This window comes from Xyrauchen texanus, chromosome 37 (assembly GCF_025860055.1).
Source record: "Xyrauchen texanus isolate HMW12.3.18 chromosome 37, RBS_HiC_50CHRs, whole genome shotgun sequence".
Taxonomy (NCBI): Eukaryota; Metazoa; Chordata; class Actinopteri; order Cypriniformes; family Catostomidae; genus Xyrauchen; species Xyrauchen texanus.
The window spans coordinates 23,386,221-23,406,959 of record NC_068312.1 but is presented as its reverse complement, the minus strand read 5'-3'; the positions used below and the strand labels follow the sequence as shown (position 1 = coordinate 23,406,959).

General features: G+C 41.9%; 1 protein-coding gene across 1 annotated transcript in view; it reads right to left on the bottom strand.

Moving 5' to 3' along the window:
* LOC127630896 (phosphatidylinositol 3,4,5-trisphosphate-dependent Rac exchanger 1 protein-like) overlaps nucleotides 1–20,739 on the bottom strand; it is a 94,857-nt gene extending 74,118 nt beyond the window's left edge. Inside the window, exon 1 of the mRNA XM_052108746.1 lies at nucleotides 20,145–20,739. Coding sequence (XP_051964706.1) covers nucleotides 20,145–20,300 — 156 coding nt within the window. The 5' untranslated portion in view covers nucleotides 20,301–20,739. The remainder of the gene's footprint in view (nucleotides 1–20,144) is intronic.

Genomic DNA, 20,739 nt, shown 5'->3' with positions numbered 1-20,739 from the left:
GAAATACGGGACAAGAGCATATTGCAAAAACCCTGAAATTATAAGCCTTTGATTGTGAAACTAGGGTAAACTCATCAATTTCTTAAAAAGAAGTGAGCACAAAATACCATTGACTAAAACTTGAGGACAAATTACAAAGTTTTGTTAGCTGTTCAATTCCAAGCATACAGATTAAGTGCATGTAAACTGTAATGCATGACAATGCTCAGTCACAAGATCAATTGAGATTCCAATTAATTCAGTCAGAAACAGTTGTCTGGGACAGCCTAAATTGCTTAACACCATGAAGGAAGCTACAAATGACAACCAAAAAAAAAAAGCAGAAACAAAAACATTTAGGCACACTTCTAAGCCTTTTACTTAGTGGCATGTGATCCCTGCCAACTGGATGGAGAAACAGAAGTGAGATACACTCAGAAAACAGTGCTGTGCTGTTTTATTAGGCAATGCATGGAACAACATGTGTAAGTTTAAGTTCTGACCAAATAAAACTGAAAGTATACAAGGTGGTCTTACTAAACAACAACCTAACAAAAAAAAAGTTACTGGGACAGGATAAAAAAAATTAATTCAGGAAATTCATTAAATTAGGGCTACTTACACAAAAATATGAACTTTTCTAAAAGGTGTCCTTCGTTTAGACTGAAGGGTTGAAATATTTCATTAAGCATTTTTTTTTTTATAAGGGAAGCAATTTATGAAATCATTTAAAAGCAGTGAAGGGTTTTCTATGATCAAGTGAGCCTAGTTTACACTAAAAAGACAGCACAGTAGTGAAAGTTATTCGTAACACTACTACCAATGCGCTAAGATAAGGTATTAAGTCAATGTTCTCTCACCTTCAGGGAGTGATTACAGTATACTGACACATCAAACAGGAATATTTCATATTTACTCACATTTACAATCATGAATCATCTAAATATAGCATTCCTTGGATGTTTGAAACATTATTTCTGATGAATTCATATCTCAGTATGGACCAAAATACACACATGGTGTCAAACTAAATGAAACTTCCACTCTTAATGCTTTTACACTGCATTCAAAATGAAAGTAGCCAAAAGAGATTTATGCAGACACAGAGGTTTTCCAACAGTAATAAAATGTTTCAAAGTCATTTTCATTCAGCAGGAACTCTACTGGAGCAACAATGAAGGTAAATGTAAAATACAGAACAATTCAAGGAACTATGTATTCTGGAAAACTAGGTCAGTTTGACAAAAATACAATGAAATTTGCATGATTCATCAGTTATATAACTATTCAATAACTCACTATGTAGGGTCATTAGCTGATGCTGTGTAATTTCTGTAGCTCTAGCATCACTAAACAGATTTGCAAAAATAATGGGAATATAGGATCTTCACGCTCTCTTCTTCCAGGACATCCTCAAACTTTAAACTATCCTTCCTTCACTTAAATGTCTCAACACATGTTAGGAATGACAGCATCCTGCCCAAAGTTGGTTTTCTCACTTTAAACAAACAGTGCGGTTTACTTGCTGGTACTTCAGAATTCAATGAATAGCAAAGGGTCACAGAAAACCCCCTGAGGTTTGTCTTCTTTCTCCAGTGCAAGTGAGGGGAATCTTTACAACCCGCACTGGTTCCCACAACATGAGCAACAGCAAAACTGAATGAATCCGATGCTCACGCTTCCTCTGAATACCCAGCTAAAAACACACCCAGGCCCTACCAAAAGACCCTTTCATGATGCCCTGTGAGAATCTGCCTCATTGCAAAAGGGTATGAAGTAGTTTTGAGTGCAAGGAAGAGGCCATTTTGGCCAGTATGGCGTGAAATCGAATAAATAAACCAAGAGGGAAGGGGGTAGAGAGAGGAAAAATCCTCTCTTTGTGGCCACGTCCCAGCTAATGAGACAAAGAGCTCAGTAGCAGGAGGATGAGGTCTGAAAGAGGGCACCCAAACTCACCCCTCTGATTCACCATAACCCCTCTCCACCACCCCTCCAACAGTTCCTGCTGCAACAAAGTCCTCTTTGAGTTTGGTCTCCCATCCCGCACTTCCGCTACGAGGGGCTTCAAAGTTCATGGCTTTTTGAGCTGCTCATGGGTGGAAATGGGCCATAGCGCAACAAGAAAGCAGAGACACATGCACCCAACAACACTTAAAGCTTTTGCCACTGGGGGCAGTGTTTTAAATTTCAGTAAAAACAGACCGATTTTAGCTTAAAGGGCACCTATTATGCCCCTTTTCACAAGATGTAATTTAAATCTATGGTGACCCCAGAATGTGTCTGCAAAGTTTCAGCTCAAAATACCCTACAACTCATTTATTATACCATGTTGAAAAATAAAATTTTTGGTTGGGAATAAAAACTAGCTGTTTTTGTGTGTGTCTTTAAATACAAATTAACTTGTGCTCCCCACCCCATATCCAGAATAGGGCGGAGTTTTGACATCTCTGCTTTGGATAACTAGACATCATAAGCAATATGACTGACTGAAAATAGTGGTGTTCAGCCCTATATGTTTGGAACTGAGTCAAACACTGATGAAACTCTGTCAGAAGTAACAACTTTGAGAATGAACCAGGAAGTTTCAAATGTATTTATTTGTTGTAGAGTTTCTTCAGCAGTTTTGCAACGATGGATGAGCAACAAAAACACACACACACAAATACTGTTACAACGTTCGCTATGACGAAACAACACACACAAACAAACATGTAGAACATGTTGCATAATATTCACTTATTAATGGCAGTGTCCGTCAACATTCATGGGCAGGGCCTGTACAAAGTGACATCACTTTGTACAGAATCTGCAAACGGCTTGTTCTGAGACAGTGCTTATGATTAATGGGGATTTTAAAAAAAAGAACTGGGTGGATTTTTATCAATATAGGGTGGTTGTGTACACACACACTGCCAACACACATTTATGTTCAAACGAAATGGGAGTTCAAGTGAATTTTGCATAATAGGTCCAACAATTAATCAACAATATTGCTATATTAACATGGTGTGCAATGAAGCTCCCTGATTTTTATCCCACATTTGGAATGAATGTTTTAGTGCACAGGAATATTTTGCAAACTGGTAAGCCCCAGAAATGGCCAACTCCCTGGAAATTGCACTGACTACTGAACAAGGAAGCTTATTGAGACATACCAATGGTAATGTTCGCCTTCGCAAGCACCAATAATTATGCCTAGCATGGAATAAAAAGCCTTCTTTTTGTTATTAACAATTTGATTGATTCCAAACATAAAACATATAAACACAACATAAAAAACGGAAAACACTTTTCACATTAACTGCTTTGGCAATTCAGCTGTTTTGGACAGCTTAGATTCCGTATGCTTCCTGCTTGAGGTAATTTGTGTACACTACTGAGATCAGCCTCTTTCGCAAGAATAAAACCCAAGCGTCTATAACACCACCCCATCATTAATTAGCTGGAGGAAGCATACAGAAAATCCAACACTGCTGCTGACTGACTGTTGGACAGTACTGCTACAACTGTCTGGTGAGACATGTGAAGGGTGGCCATATGTCCAGTTTTCCCGGGACAGTCCCATATTTAAAGAGGCCCTATTGTGCTCTTTGGTATTTTACCTTTCCTTTCCTTTAGTGTGTAACATAGTGTGCCAAACCAAGTGTTAGCGATTTGTTTGTGAAGCAAAGTTCCAAATCTGACAAGGTGCACGCAAGTCAAGGACTTTTTGCTTATCATTCTGTTGTGCACGGCCATAGCTTTGCACATTCATGACCTGCACATTCTTGCAGGCCAGGCCGGTGCGTCCTGCTGGATTTTTTTTGTCATTACAGCGGAAACAACATAATATACTCCATCATTTTGGGGCATACGTGAAAGACATCATTATTGACTATAAAGGGTCTACTTTTATTTGTGTACACTCACAATAACAACAAAACCATTTTTGTAAAAAACAGAAACTAAAAAGGGTGAGCTTTCAGCAATCTCTGTGTTCACGAGCATATTTCTGAAACACGTCACAAAAATGAACTGAAACTCCGCAAATACTTATCACACAAACATGAAACAAATGTCTAAAGAAAGCTTAACACTTTTAAATCAAACAATTCAAATTTAAAACAAATATTCTCCTGCAATGTAATCTGTAATCTGCAGAGGGCGCTATTCATACGGAAATGTGCTGAGGTGATCAATGCAAATGGTAAACGCCCCGGACTGTGCCTTAAAAACATCATGGTCATTCACTTTTCTGTGGGTTTCGAAGACAGCACAATACACAGGTGAGGAAGATCCTGGACAGGGACGAAGAGTTAAAATTTTCCTCAGAAGAAGAGCAGGACTCCGATTAACTTTTGCATTTTGTAGAGTGATTTGATCCAGCCAATAATAGAATTTCGGATGAGTAAGACAATTAGTTTTACTTGCATTTTCAATTAGTTGACTTACTATTTTATATAAACATGCACATATTTTACTAGTGGGGCTGTTTCCAGACTTGCCAGCCAGGATTCAGAATATTGAAATATGACTCCTAATAGGCAAGTTTTAGTTATATTTAAATTTTATGCTGTATGATATAAATATGATATGTAATGTGATATAAAAATAATATAAATGTTTAGATTATATTTATCTAGTGTTTATGCTGCCTCATTATCATCAACAAAGCTTGTGCTTGCAAATATCTTTTTGTGGAAAGATGTTTAGTATGTGTTATATGGCCTTATTTCAATTACTTAACATTTCTGTTTTTCAAAAACCATGCATAAACGTTATTTTCTCAAAAATACAAACATGTACACACATGTTGCTCACATATTATTGTACCCCAGTTTGTGCTGAATGCAGTGTTATCAGACTTTAGCCATTACTATGTTTTTAAGCAACTGAAAAAAGCGCAAAGGTCAAAGCATGTCAAAACTTCTCCAGGGCCCATAACACCCTTAGACCCCAGAGGGTTAAAAAGCAGTTGGATGCCCTGGTTGAAGCTGGTGACATGCGAGAGGTTGATTTCTTTTGTGCCGTCAGAAACTTTTATTCAGCATCAGTGGATTACCTCCAAAATTGGAGCCGCTCATTGGAGAACACAGAAAAACTTGAATGGGCCCTACTGAGAGACATCCCAGAGTGGAAAGACATTCAGAGCAGCCTCAAACACTTCTACTCCAGAATCCCCACTCTCAGTTTGATTGACGAAACCATGCTCTTTGGTGAGTAGGCTTGCATGAAAAACATTGTCACACTTCGCATCACTGAGTGGAACATGAACAAGGCGGCCGTGTCTGAGAGATGGACAGATGTTTTTCGTGAGGTGGAGATCAATACCATAAACTTTGGAGTCTTAGCCAAGGTTGTGAAGTTTGATTTATGCCTGCCTGGGACATCTGCATCTGTGGATCGTGTGTTCTCATTAATGAACGCAGCATGGACACCGGATAAATCTGGACTCAGTGTAAAAATCATGAAGGCAATGCTTTTCGTACATCTTAATTTTGGACCTACCAACAGTTTTTTTAAAAAAAACTTAAGTGACAACAGAACTATCAAGGAAAAGTGGAAGTGGTTCCACCAAATGGACGCCATCTAAACCGGCGAGCAATGGGAGGGAGAGTGCTCTGGACTGATCCACGATGGAGGATGGTATGTTTTGTTATGTTAATTCTACACTCTGCTTGAAAGCTTCACTTTATTTGACCAGCTACTGGAAGCTTGAAATGAGCTAGTAGCTAACAGCTAGCTGTCGTGTTATTGTTTTGGTCAGTTTGTGTCGTGTTTAAGATGATGTCACGGCAGTAGACATCTATAACGATCATCCAATAATCTGACCCACGTTGAGGGGCACTAAACTGCAATGGAAATGCAAGCTCTGAAAAGTAAAGCGAGTAGAGTTGAGGCGAGTCGAACCGTAACATGCAGTGGAAAAGTGCCAAAATTTGCATTGATCTGCGCCTAGATAAGGATACGTCAATTACATTTTAGCTGAGAGGGGGCTGTCCTGTTTTTCAAAAGCAGGAATCTGGTCACCCTAGACATGTGGTAGTCAAGATAAGATCTCCTAGTCCAGATTGAAGTGGCCATCTGGAAGGCATTTGAGCTCATCTCCATGTAACTGTGATTTGAGCACGTATGGAAAACGCCATGAGAGCCAGGGATCATGCACCTCAGTGGGGAAAGGACCCCTGAGCTGGTCTATATGACAACAGCAGACACCAGCCCTAGTCATGTTGCCACACTGACTCTACACACCAATGTAGATCAGATCACATTCAAAGCTGCTTACTTGACCAGTCAAACAAACACATATGGTTTAATTACCTGTGGTGTGTGTACTGACATATAATGGGATTTATTTGGCTACAGTAGTTTATTGTCATTTACCAAAAACGTATACTTGTGTGTGTGCGCGTGTGTATTATCTAATTTCCTGATGTGTCATGCCTCCCATCTAGTGTAATGGATTTAATGTCATTTCAGACATATCAGCCCGTGTAATCAGCATTGCTTTATTTGAGCCACATTATTACATATGCATAATATCTTCATTAAGTATCCTCCCTAAGTGTGGCTTTGGTGGCTTGACAAGAAGACGCTCCCCCACTCACCACAAAAAAAAATTGAAAACTATATGAAAACTTAAATTAAGAATATAGATACATAAGATCACTAGACATAAAGAGTCAGAAAGACTTACTCAATGACTTTTGATGATCCTCTGAGTCACCCTTCTGTACCACAAATATTTCTGTGATTCTAATTCAAAAACTTTGTAAATGGACAATGTGAAACATGCTGCATTTAGTTTAATTTTATTGTGTTATTTATAGGCATTAAATCAAGCAAACAAATATTTATTAGTCTAAGCTAACAGGACTTATCCTATCTAAAGCATTCTCTAAACATGATTAAATATTACAGTTTATTACACATCTCTCTGGAATACTTGATTCTGATTGGTCAAATTACAGAATTTCTTGGTCCAAACTTGTAAAGTGCATAACTGACAACTGTCCCAGGCAACCGATGTATCTCGTATCCCTCAGCTGTCTCTTTTTTCCCTTACCTAATATAAATGCTAAATAATTTTAACTTCTTTATACATGCTGAACGAAGAAGAGATACAATTGAATTCTTTGGGATGGAAAGTACGACTTCGCAAAAATTGGACTGTTATTAATCAGACTAAAGAGCTTACATTAAAAACTGTATACGTACTGACCGTTCATATTTTTCTCTAGTCATGATGGTGCTCTCCAACTAGGAGCAATGGGAAAACCCATACATCTGGAAGAACCCTGAAGAGTCAACCAAAAACCTCTCAAGAGTCATGACACTATGGCCAGACACTGACCACAAACCACAGGGGCAATTCCCTCAAGACAACTGTGGAATACCTCAGAGCTCTCTCTGTCAAAGGGGCCAAAGGGTCAATGGCCCCTGTATGGGCTCTTATTTACTGCTGCCTTTCTCTTCGCAAAACATGCCTCTTAAGTATGAACCCATTGTGTAGAACTGCAGAGGTAATGCTTGTTGTGGGGTCACAATCAAGGCTATTGATGGTCGAGAGAGAGAGAGAGAGACAGTACTTTTATTTTCTTATGTTCATAATGTCCTGTTAAATGCTTATTTTATATTGTATAGTGTATATTGTTATTATATCTTTTATTTTATTCATGACCTGGCACCTTATTTTAATTCTATTTTGATTGTTATTTGTTACTATTTTATTATTATTATTCCTCTTGTCATTGTCTGTTTTTTGTATTAATGCTTTGGCAATATTGTATGCACACAATCATGCCAATAAAGTACTTTAAATTGAAAAAATTGAGAGAGAGAGAGAGAGAGAGAGAGACAGGTATTGCAGCGTAGCTAATTCAAGTAAATAAATCACAGCCACCATACATCAATCAGAGGGAAAAAGAACCTCAAATACCACACAAATCCTCCCCACCTGAACAATTAAACAGTAAAGAATAAAAAAAATCAAATGTTAGACTGGTCAGAATGATTCACTGGGCATCGCTACCTATCTCATGAACACTCACGAATGACCCAAGTAGAGCAAGGGTGGATGATATTTTTAGTGAATAATGACTTACATTTTTGTCTGTTTCTCGCACAAAGCTATTGTGTGCCTTCAGAAGACTTTTTGATATAGTGCACAAGTGGTATGGACTCCTTATATATATATATATATATATTTTTTTTTTTTTTTTTTTTACTATTCACTAAAGACTGTAAAATCAAATGCCTGTAAAACTTAGTTATGTAAGTGTCAGTTTAATGTCTGTGTGTGGCAGCGGGGGCATGGTCAAGCGCCCGTCCGGGAGAGAAAAGCGGTAAGGGCGCTTACACCTGAGCTAAATTATGTCTAACACCTGTCTCTAATTTCAGTGAGCACGGGGAGAGCGGCATAAAAAGGCAGCGAGAGGGCCTCCAGGGGAGAGAGACGACAAGCTAACCCAGTGCGCTTGTGTCATATTGTGTGTTATGATAAATTGTATAAATTACGTCGGCATTAAAAAGCTTACCTTGTGGTGAAGACCTGCTTCCTGTCCTCCTTTCCATTGAATAGTATTACACTGGTGCTGAAACCCGGGACTTTAAAGGAAGCATGGAAAGTAGTCGCCCCATAGAGTCCTCCCAGCTGGCAGAAGTCCTCCAGTCCCTCGCGACGCTGCATCAAGGCCACCAGCAATCCCTGCTTGAGCTCCGGCAGGACCAAGATCGCCGGTTTTTCGAAATCATGCGGGCTCAGGCAAGACCGGCTCGCCATCCGGAGCCTCCTCAGCCAGGAGGGCGCGTCAGCCACAACCGTGACCCCGGACATCCACGCTACGCTGCCCCCCCCCCCCATTTTTTTTTTCAGGGAAAGCCGTGCGTTCCCTGAAAATAATTGCACATCTTAGAACGTTCTCAACCAATCAGAATCAAGCATTCAACAGCCCTGTAGCATAAGTAAGGAATAATTGACGACGGGCCGTTGAATTATTAGAAAAATAATGCACACCCGGGGTGGTAATGCGGTCATATTATTTATTTTAATAAATAAATTCATTCGAATTAACGAATGAATTATAACGTATGAATTAATAAATAAATTAAATAATATGACGCACATGATTTTCTGTCTCATTATTGCAACCTCTGTCTCTCTAATAACTACACGAATAACTGCATTAGTCTGCTGTCAGTGGCTCAAACCTCCGTTACTAACTCTAAAATGAAGATGGGGGCAGCAGATGATCCTGAGGCCTTCCTCGCTTTGTTCGAGCGTTCAGCAGAAATCTGGGGCTGGCCCCGCAAACAGTGGGCAGCCCGCCTGATTCCCCTCCTGTCCGGGGAAGCTCAACTTGCGGCACAGCAGTTGCCGGCGACGAACCTCCTGGCCTACACCGATCTGAAGAGGTCTATTCTGCAGCGGGTCGGTCGGAGCCCGGAAGAGAACTGCCAGCTCTTCCTGGGCATGAAACTAGGAACGTCCAATCGCCCGTTCGCGTTCGCTCAACGACTCCGGGACGCCTGTCGGAGGTGGCTGCTCGCGGGGGACCGCGACGTCGAGGGAGTAATCGACCAGGTGGTACTGGAACAGTTTGTTCAACGGCTGCCTCGGAAGACGGCGGGGTGGGTCCAGTGCCATCGCCCGGCGTCGCTGGAGGAAGCTGTTCGGCTGGCGGAGGACCACTTGGCGGCGATCCCGAGGGCGGACGAGCCCTCTTCTTCTCTCTCTCTTTCCCCTTCCCTTGTGTCTGCCCCTGCCCTCGCCCCCTCCCCTATGTTCTCTCCTTCTGTTCTCTCCCCAGGGACCGTTACTGCCCCGCGCAGGCGTGGAGGGTTCCAGAGACCAGCTCCCCGGCCTTGGGAGAATGTACCCTCCCATTTCTCGTCATTCAGCCGCTCTCCTCCTCAGGTGGGGGTGCCCGCCAGCACAAATGCGGCCGCAACGCCTGGGCCGGCCTGTTGGAGGTGCGGAGACCCGGACCACTTCCGGGATCAGTGTCCGCTGATGGAGGTGGGGACGGTGGTACGGGTCTCCGACGTCCCGCAGGCTGCCCCCAATCGGGCTGGAGCATACCGGATTCCGGTAAGGATCGGGGGGTATTTACAAAGCTTTGCTGGTTACCGGCTGCAATCAGACCACCATCCATCAACGCTTGGTTCAACCCGGGGCTTTGGGTTTAGCTAAACTGGTGAGGGTGAGGTGTGTGCATGGGGATGTTCACAAGTATCCCATGGTGACTTTGGCGATTAAATTCAGGGGAAAAAACCATAGTGTGGAGGCAGCGGTTAGTTCCCGCCTCACTCATCCGCTAATCTTGGGTACTGATTGGCCGGGTTTTGAAGATATTTCAGAGGGGATTTGCGCGGATGGGTCCTGCATGAAGAGGTGTGCAGTGTGCGATGCTCTGGCAGGGGAGGCGGAGCCGGGGCCGTCCTCGGCTGCTCTGAATGACGAGGGAAGGGGCGAGGTGGCCACCCCTCCTCTCAGGGAATTCCCTGAGGGGGACTTCCCTCTAGAACAGTCGCAAGACGAAACCCTTAAACATGCTCTTGACCAAGTGAGAGTAATTGATGGTCAACAGCTTCGGCCGGGCATCGCCATTTCATATCCGTATTTTGCCATGATTAAAGATCGGCTATATAGAGTGACGCAGGACGCTCAAACAAAAGAGGAAGTGACCCAATTGTTGATTCCACGGAGCCGCCGGGAAATAGTTTTCCAGGCGGCTCACTATAATCCTATGGCCGGTCACCTAGGGGAACGAAAAACACTTCTCCGCCTAATAGCCCGTTTCTATTGGCCGGGCATTGGCGGTGACGCCCGCAGGTGGTGTGCGGCGTGTCGTGAATGTCAGCTGGTAAACCCACCGGCCACCCCAAAGCGCCATTGCGCCCTCTACCATTGATCGAGGTCCCCTTTGAAAGAATTGGGATGGACCTCGCCGGGCCATTAGAACGGACAGCACGCGGGCATCGCTTCGTGTTAGTCCTAGTGGATTACGCGACGCGATATCCGGAAGCAGTGCCTCTGAGCAACATCTCCGCACGTAGTGCTGCAGGGGCACTCTTCTAGATAATCTCCCGGGTGGGGATTCCGAAAGAAATCCTCACCGATCAAGGCACGACGTTTATGTCACGAACACTCCGCGAACTTTACGAGCTCTTGGGCATTAAGTCGATTCGCACCAGCGTTTACCATCCGCAGACTGATGGCCTAGTGGAACGATTTAATAAAACGCTCAAGAACATGATTCGTAAATTCATACACGATGACGCTAGACATTGGGATAAGTGGCTAGACCCCCTGTTGTTTGCAGTACGAGAGGTCCCGCAAGCCTCCACAGGGTTCTCCCCGTTTGTACGGGCGACGCCCAAGCGGGGTCCTCGACGTCATCCGCGAAGCTTGGGAGGAGGGACCTTCTAATAGCAAAAACGAAATTCAGTACGTTCTTGATCTTAGAGCAAAACTCCACACACTGGGGCGACTAACACAGGAGAATTTGCTCCAGGCTCAAGAACGCCAACGCCGGCTGTATGACAGGGGTGCTCGTCTACGGGAATTTGCACCGGGAGATAAGGTACTTGTATTGCTCCCAACGTCGAGCTCTAAATTACTCGCCAAGTGGCAAGGACCGTTTGTGGTCACATGACGAGTTGGGGATCTCGATTATGAGGTTAAAAGTACCGATAGAGGGGGCGCGCGGCAAATATATCACCTCAACCTCCTGAAATTGTGGAGGGAGGAGGCGGCCTCTGTGAAGTTTGCCACGGTGGTTCCGGAGAGGGCGGAGCTCGGACTGGAGGTAAACAAAGCCCACAATTGCAACACTCCGGTTACTTGTGGAGACCACCTCTCACCGCGTCAACTCATAGAGGTTTCCGATTTACAAAAGGAATTTAAAGATGTGTTTTCCCCTCTACCGGGCCGTACAAACATCATACAGCACCACGTCAAGACCGAACCGGGCGTGGTGGTACAGTGCCGCCCCTATCGCTTACCCGAACATAAAAAGAAAATAGTTCGGGAGGAATTAGATGCGATGCTCGATATGGGCGTAATAGAGGAATCCCACAGGTTGTTCTTGTTCCGAAGAGCGATGGGTCTGTTCGATTCTGTGTGGATTACAGAAAAGTTAACGCGGTGTCTAAATTTGACGCGTACCCAATGCCCCGTGTTGATGAACTGCTCGATCGGTTAGGTACTGCTCGTTTTTATTCAACCTTGGATTTAACGAAGGGTTATTGGCAGATCCCCTTGACACCAATGTCCCGTGAGAAAACCGCCTTCACTACGCCGTTTGGATTACACCAATTCGTGACGCTTCCTTTCGGTTTGTTTGGGGCACCAGCCACGTTTCAGCATCTTATGGATTGGATCCTCAGACCTCACACCGCATACGCCGCTGCCTATCTAGATGATATCATCATTTATAGCAATGACTGGCAGCGGCACATGCAACATCTGAGGGCCGTCCTGAGATCGCTGCGGCGGGCGGGGCTCACAGCAAATCCTAAGAAGTGCGCGATTGGGCGTGTGAAGGTACGGTATCTGGGGTTCCACTTGGGTCATGGCCAGGTGCGTCCCCAAATTGACAAAACCGCTGCGATTTCGACTTGCCCTAGACCCAAGACCAAAAAGGGGGTGAGGCAGTTCCTGGGGCTGGCTGGCTATTATAGAAGGTTTGTGCCTAATTATTCGGACGTCACCAGCCCGCTGACTGACCTCACTAAAAAGGGGGCTCCAGATCCGGTCCAGTGGTCAGAGCAGTGTCAACAGGCATTTATGCAGATTAAAGCCGCACTTTGTGGGGGGCCGCTTCTTCATGCACCTGACTTCTCTCTTCCTTTTGTATTACAGACGGACGCTTCAGACAGAGGGCTGGGGGCCGTACTCTCGCAGGTGGTGGAGGGGGAGGAGCACCCGGTGCTGTACATTAGCCGTAAGCTCTCCTTAAGGGAGACTAAGTACAGCACCGTGGAGAAGGAGTGTTTGGCCATCAAGTGGGCGGTCCTCACCCTCCGTTACTACCTGCTGGGGCGGGCCTTCACCCTCTGCTCGGATCACGCCCCACTGCAGTGGCTTCACCGCATGAAGGATACTAACGCCCGGATCACCCGTTGGTATCTAGCTCTCCAGCCCTTTAAATTCAAGGTGGTCCACAGACCGGGGTGCAGATGGCTGTCGCCGACTTCCTCTCCAGAAATGGGGGAGTGGTAGGCAGGCGGATGACGCCCGGCCTGAGTCGGGCGGTGGGGGTATGTGGCAGCGGGGCATGGTCAAGCGCCCGTCCGGGAGAGAAAGCGGTAAGGCGCTTACACCTGAGCTAAATTATGTCTAACACCTGTCTCTAATTTCAGTGAGCACGGGGAGAGCGGCATAAAAAGGCAGCGAGAGGGCCTCCAGGGGAGAGAGACGACAAGCTAACCCAGTGCGCTTGTGTCATATTGTGTGTTATGATAAATTGTATAAATTACGTCGGCATTAAAAAGCTTACCTTGTGGTGAAGACCTGCTTCCTGTCCTCCTTTCCATTGAATAGTATTATACTGTGATTTTGCTGCAAGCTACAATTTGTAGTTATGACCATTTTGAGAACATCTGCAGAGAGACTTATCAAACATCCAACGGCCAAAATTGAAAAAAAATAACTGCTCTCTCTACCATTTAAAATCCAATATAATTTTTAGTTTTTGTTAAATTGAGTAAATATAGTGCTAAATAAGAATGCATTATTTATTTTTAGCAATTTTGTGTTTGTTATTTACTATATTAAATTGTGTGATATTTCGGCTACCCTGCTCTCTGGAGATTGGCATCAGCATCGGCCATTGAAAACCCCATATCGATCAACTACTACATTAAACCATTCCTTACATGGTCTATAAGTGCTGCTGATGCACATTATTCATTTATTTTCCATTTACAGACTAGATTCATTAGAAACAACCCAAGGTAAAAAAAAGCATTTTTCATTGAACTGTATTTCCTTCACCTTAAAATCAAGACATACAATATCAGGTTATAACATGAAGAAACTCAACCCTCTCAACAAAACCAGTTACTCATCAGAATTCCATATTTAACAAGTGTCCCAATGTTACGTTATATATATATATATATACACACACACATACATACACATATTACACACACACCTTAAATTTTGCTCTTACGGAAATAAATTGGTACTTTTATTCACCAAAGTGGCATTCAAGGTATAGTCAGGGCATTAATAATGTGAAAATGTACTATTACAATTTGAAAAAAAAAAAAAAAACTACTTCAGAGTTCTCATCAAAAATCCTCCACACGCAGTAATGACAGCTTTGCAGATGCTTGACATTCTAGCTATCAGTTTGTCCAGATCCTCAGGTGACATTTCACCCAATGCATCCTGTAGCACTTGCCATAGATGTGGCTGTCTTGTCGGGCACTTCTCATGCACCTTACAGTCTAGTTGATCCCACAAAAGCTCAATGGGGTTAAGATCCATAACACTCTTTTCCAATTATCAGTTGCCCAATGTGTTTCTTTGCCCACTTTAACCTTTTTGTTTTTCTGTTTCAAAAGTGGCTTTTTCTTTGCAATTCTTCCCATAAAGTCTTCTCTTTACTGTTGTACATGAAACTGGTGTTGAGCAGGTAGAATTCAATGAAGCTGTCAGCTGAGGACATGTGAGGCATCTATTTCTCAAACTAGAGACTCTGATGTACTTATCCACTTGTTAGTTGTACATCTAGCCATCCACATCTCTTTCTGTCCTTGTTAGAGCCAGTTGTATTTGAAGACTGGTGTACACCTTTGTATAAAATCTTCAGTTTTTTGTTTCAGTTTCAATTTCAAGCACTGTATAGTCTTCATTCCTCAAAACAATGATTGACTGATGAGTTTCTAGAGAAAGTGGTTTCTTTTTTGCCATTTTTTACCTAATATTGACGCAATGTTAAGCTTCATTTAACAAACCATAGCTTTAAACTGTGTTTGATATAATGGCAAGTGATTTTCTAGTACCAACTTAGCATGATTACTCAAGGATAAGGTGTTGGAGTGATGGCCTCTGGAAATGGGACATGTCTTGATTTGATCAAAAATGACTTTTTTTCAAATAGTGATAGTGCTGTTTTTTACATCAGTAATGTCCTTTGGTGAATTAAAGTACCAATTTCCTTCCAAAAGAGCAAAATCTGTAAATTTTTCCAGCCTTTTGGCTGCCAGTGTGTGTGTGACAGTATATATCAGATATTTAAACAAAAAGTCATGAGGAATGGTGTACACAGCTAATGGAGTTCAAGAAAGTTAAAGAAATTCCTAAAATTCCTGGTACTGACTTGTGCCTCTGTGCCACAGCTTATAACGCATGATTTGTCACGTCTTTAAGACACTGTGATAATCTGACATTTCAGTGGATTGTAATCAGCAGATTTTAGGGCAGCCACGGTGAGAGTTACTAGACTGTTTTAGTACAAGTGGCTCTGCTAATGCTGTTGATGATCATCAGTACTACATATGGAGCATCTGCAGGGTCTACGGGGGTCAGCGGACAGACTGCATTTCAGAACTGGCACAAATGACCAGTTGGATTACTAGATAATATGCCAAAGCAGATACATGGTGTCAATAGAAATGTGATTGGTTTTTCATGGAGCTTTTTTCACAGTTTATGCTAACCAAATGTCAGTTTACTATTTCAATCCACTAAATAAACTTGCAAACAGACAAATTATGAAAGCAATTCCAAATTTCCAAACAACAAATTTAGAAAATTCTCATATCCAGTAATAATGGTTGCTAGATACAAATCTAGTATAACTCACAGTCCTTTTTTAGGCTACAATTTAAACAAACTTTCTACACACCTATATGCTGCAGTTTATTTAAGAACAAGGATTTTCCGTTGTGCGGTTGGCATGTACCATGCTAGTCCATAATAAGGGAGCTGGATGGCTGGTTGTGGACACTGTGGTGCAGATCAGGTCTATAAAATGCACTATTTATAACCCAGAAAATCTACACTTGTGCTTCCCTCCTGTAAGGACTCAGACGGAGACATCATCTGCAAGTAGGAAGCACACCAGGCTGACTTCCTCTCTCTGCTCCTCCACATATTCCTTTCATCCTATTTGGGTGAATTCTGTCCTCAGAAGACCAGCTGGAGCACAGAAACTAACAACAGTTGGATGGGCAACAAAGACATCAGAAGGGGCATGAATCCCATCCCAAAACTGGAAACAGATCCTCAGTCTTAAACAAACAATTTCTGTGCCACTATGGAAGTTAAAAAAAATGACTGTCTAATAACAGCTTTGCCCAAACACTAGCCCCATTTTCCATTGGTCGATCAAACACATAGTCCCTCCCTAAACTCACAAAATTGGTTGAGCCAATGTTTTTTGTCGGGCTGTTAAGGGTTTCTAAACATATTGATTGATTTGCGCCACACTAGACTTTGAGAATGTGAGATAATTTCGGACAATGCAATCAACGAGGATATGATGCCATGCATGGGCTTCTGGTTACATCACAAATAAATTTAAAAAAAATCAGTCAACATTTTCAAATAAACCATTAATGTACTATCCAGCAACAATACAAAAAAAAAACATCTATTGTGTGACATTTTGATCTTCTATTGGTCACATGTCTTCTCAGAGTTCAGCATTCCATTGTTGTTATGCCACCATTACTACGATTACTACTTACAATCCGAATTAAGTTAACATCGGATTTGGCCAATTCATTCCAATTTACATGAGACTTTTTTTATTTATTTGTACTGTGCTACTAGCCACATCACAAACAGATTACTAGGGTCCATGTAAAAAGCACCTACTGTTTACACTTTCCAAGGGAATCAACCTCTGAATGGCTAACTTGTTGTCTCTGCATGTAACGTTGAGACAGGAGAAAGTACTGTATCTTAACATAAAGAAATGGCACAGATCATAGTAAAGTATTTATTATAATGACCTTGAAAACAGACAAAGCATGGATTGACACATTTAGTGCAACAAAAAGCCTGCTTGCTACACCAACAAATTTAAGTAGGTGTGTGTTTGCTATATTTGGCACATACATCCAATCCACTTTGTCTTTGCTGATCTAAAATCTAAAAGAAAGTATATTGAAAGAAGTTTAAATAAATGGAGCAAGATACCCAAAAGGGGCTCTTGAGGAACATTTTGGGTTCTGCCAGGTGGTTTATAAAATTAAAGCCTGGTTTATTCCTTTGAAAATAGACATTAACCTTTTGTAATATCTGCTTGAGAGTCCTTGTGGAATTCCAAAGATAAACATCGGCAAGAAGAGCCATTCAGGGAGTGACAAAGACACAGCCTTGAAACCTTTATCACTAATACAAGGTGCCTGAGTATCTTGCTTAAATATCTAAACAAATTCATGAGGCAATTATCAATCTCCCTAGAGTGAGGCAGTCAGCCATGTTTCAGATAACTATTTCAATGGTGTGTGTGCTCACAAAAGAACATAAAGTAGACCACCTAGAGTGACTGCCATGAGATGAAAAGGCAGACATCTTTGATATCGATCTCTAGCACTGTCTTGTTTTTCACACTAAGGCCATTGGAAAGACAGTAGCAATGAAATACGAAGAGCCATAGGATGCTGTATCCTCTCCTTTCAACTAATGCATTGCCGTCCGCTTCACTTCACCAGTCAACACACAGGCAAGCGTCATCTCAATGAGAGGCCATCAGGTGCATCTGCAAGGACTAATTTTATTGATTGCGCTTCACTTAATGTTTCCAGATCAAATAACATTAGACGCACCACTAGGGAGATGAATCCCTATGGGTTGCAGCAGACGAGAGGGGACTTAGATTTTTCCCATATGCAGAGACAGAACAATAATTAGGACAAGAGTACTCATCCATCTTCCACTCATCCCTTTGGGAAGAACAAAAGGGCTTATCAGAAACAATGTATTTAAAATAAAGGGATAGTTCACCCAAAATTTAAATTCTGTCATCATGTACTCATCTTCATATTGCTCCAAACCTACATGACTTTCTTCTGTGGAACACAAAATTAGATGTTAGGCAAATGTTAAGGGACTAACAGCCTCCGTCACTATTCACTTCCAATTAATCTTTTTCCAATCAATAAGAGTGAATATTGACTGAGGCTCTCATTCCCTAACTTTTTGCCTAACATCTTCTTTTGTTCCATGGAAGAAGTTATACCAGTTTGGAACAATATGAGGGTGAGTAAATGACGACAGAATTTTCATTTTGGGTGGCCTTTCCCTTTAAATTTTACTGCCACAGCCTGCACTATGTCATCAGTTGGCAGCTTCCTCATAAAAGTCACTTTGCCTCCACAGTTTAATAGGCCAGTATGATTATGAAGTATTGGTACAAAACTGGTTTAATAACTGTAAGGCTGCTAACCCCTCATTGACATGCTTATAAAACCGCTAAAAACTCAAGCTACTTTGACACTGTTAAATTTATCCCATGATCAAGAGGCGATAGATATACTGTGACAAAAGCGCTGGTGTGGAATGTGAGAAATTCATTTCAGAATGCTCAGAAAACTGACAAATGGGGTTTTGATATTGGTGGAATAATTTTAAAACATTAAACTGTGAAGGGATATGAAAGGTTCAAGATTTTCCAGGCAAGCTATGTCATGATGTGATGCTAATCAGAGCAAGAAAACACTTGTCAAGTATGAAAAGTCCCTGTCTGGAGATTCAAGCTACACTTTTTTTATTACCATACTTTAACAGTGCATTTAAATACTATGGAGGTTCACTGATAATATAGATAGGTTGTCACCAGAACAAATAGTCTGTGTCAGTGCTGAGAGGGATTGCATACTGATTACGAAATCCTTAAAGGGATAGTTCACCCAAAAATTAAAATTCTTACATTTACTCACCTTCATATTATGTCTGATGTTTATGACTTTTTTTCTTCAGCTGAACACAAATGAAGATTTTTAGAAAAATGGCTCTGTTGGTCCATTCAATGCAAATGAATGGTGGCAAGAATACTGAAGAATCAAAAATCATATAAAAGCAACATAAATGTAATACATACATCTCCAGTTGTTAAAATCATATATTCAGAAGCAATATGATAGGTGTGGGTGAAAAACATTTTTTTCTTTCAATGTTACAGTCTTTTATTTATTTATTTATTTTGCTATTCACATTCTTCGTGCATCTTGGCACCTACTGGGCAGGGAGGAGAATTTATGGTATCCAAAAAAGGAATTAAATATTGAACTTCTTCTCACCCACACCTATCATATTGCTTCAGAAGACATGAATTTAATTACTGGATGGGGTTCTGGGCACCATTCATTTGTATTGAATGGACCAACAGAGCAGAGATATTTCATTTTTGGGTGAGCTGAGATATTTCACAATTTTCATTTTTGGGGGAACAATTCCTTTAACTTATCACAAGACAAAAAAAAAACAAAAAAAAACAAGTGTTCTGAAAGTTGCCAAGGAGTTCCCTAAACGCTTGAAAATCTCAACTCACATAAGCCTAAACCACTTTTTATGAGACTGAGCTCATTAAATTAAACATGACCAGGAAATATATTCTGATTTAAGTAGCTTGTTTGAATAATAATGTAAAAGGCAGTAAAAGTGACAGACTCTTGTTTCTCGATTTGAATGTGTTCTTGGATCAAACACGTCAGGGTCATGTCTAAAATTGTACAACAAATAAGTAGCACAAGGGAGACCTCCCAACGAGTTTCAGCATTAGTCATTTAAAACATCCGATGGAGAAACAACATTGCGCACACACACGCGCGCGCAATACATATCCTTGCAAAGCGACAACAAATAAAAGCCCCAAGGAAATTCAACTACACTCCATCAATCCCTTTTGTAACCGCATGTTTTTGTTGTTGATAACATCTCAGTTTATAAAAAAAAATATATATCACCCATATAGCCTGCCTGTTTTCACATATTATGTCTCTTCCCCTTTCTTGAGGACCGCACACGGTGACTAAAACACGGATAGTTTTACTGCTTCGTCAGGACCCGTTATCTCGAAATGAAGAGTTTTATGAGCCTGTAAATGAGACTGTAACAGTTAGCGCTCAACTGCCCCTAACTAGCCACATGGGTGCTCAAACTACAACATTTAGGTGCATGAGTGAACCTAGTTCATGTGTTCGAAATAACAGAAACTTACCGACTGCAGAAATGCCAAGTTTCTCACGTAATCCCGTTCGGTGTTCAATATTTCATTTAAAACGCACAGTCTCAAGCGGAACTGACGGTCCGAGTCCTTGCTGCTGTGATCCCCGTTTTCTTGTTGACTGTCCGCCTCGGTGTATATTTCGCTCATTTTAAAACCCCCTTTGAGAGAAACACCTCCAAATAAGCCAAAAATATACGCCAGTTGCCCGAATACTCTGCGGAATGACGCGAAGATGTGATAATTAATCCATCGCGCGCACTGCACGCGACCTTTCAGGATGCGACAGGATACAAATTTTACGTCAAAATTGGAGAAACTTCTGTAGAAGTAGCAACGCGCAACATCGAAGGCAACCGCAAGGCAATTTGCATCTCACTAAAAAATACTTTACGTTTAAAAGGCAAACCAATGAAGCGACGAAGCCTACTGGGTGCCTGCGGTATAAATGAAGAAAGTGTCCAGATGAGCGAAATTATGTAAATAGGAGTGCACGTGAAACGATTGAGTAACCGTGAAAGCACTGACTAAACCGTGCGGTATGCCACAGCAAAAGCCGAAGTAGCGACTCCACGAGTGTTAAGGGTTT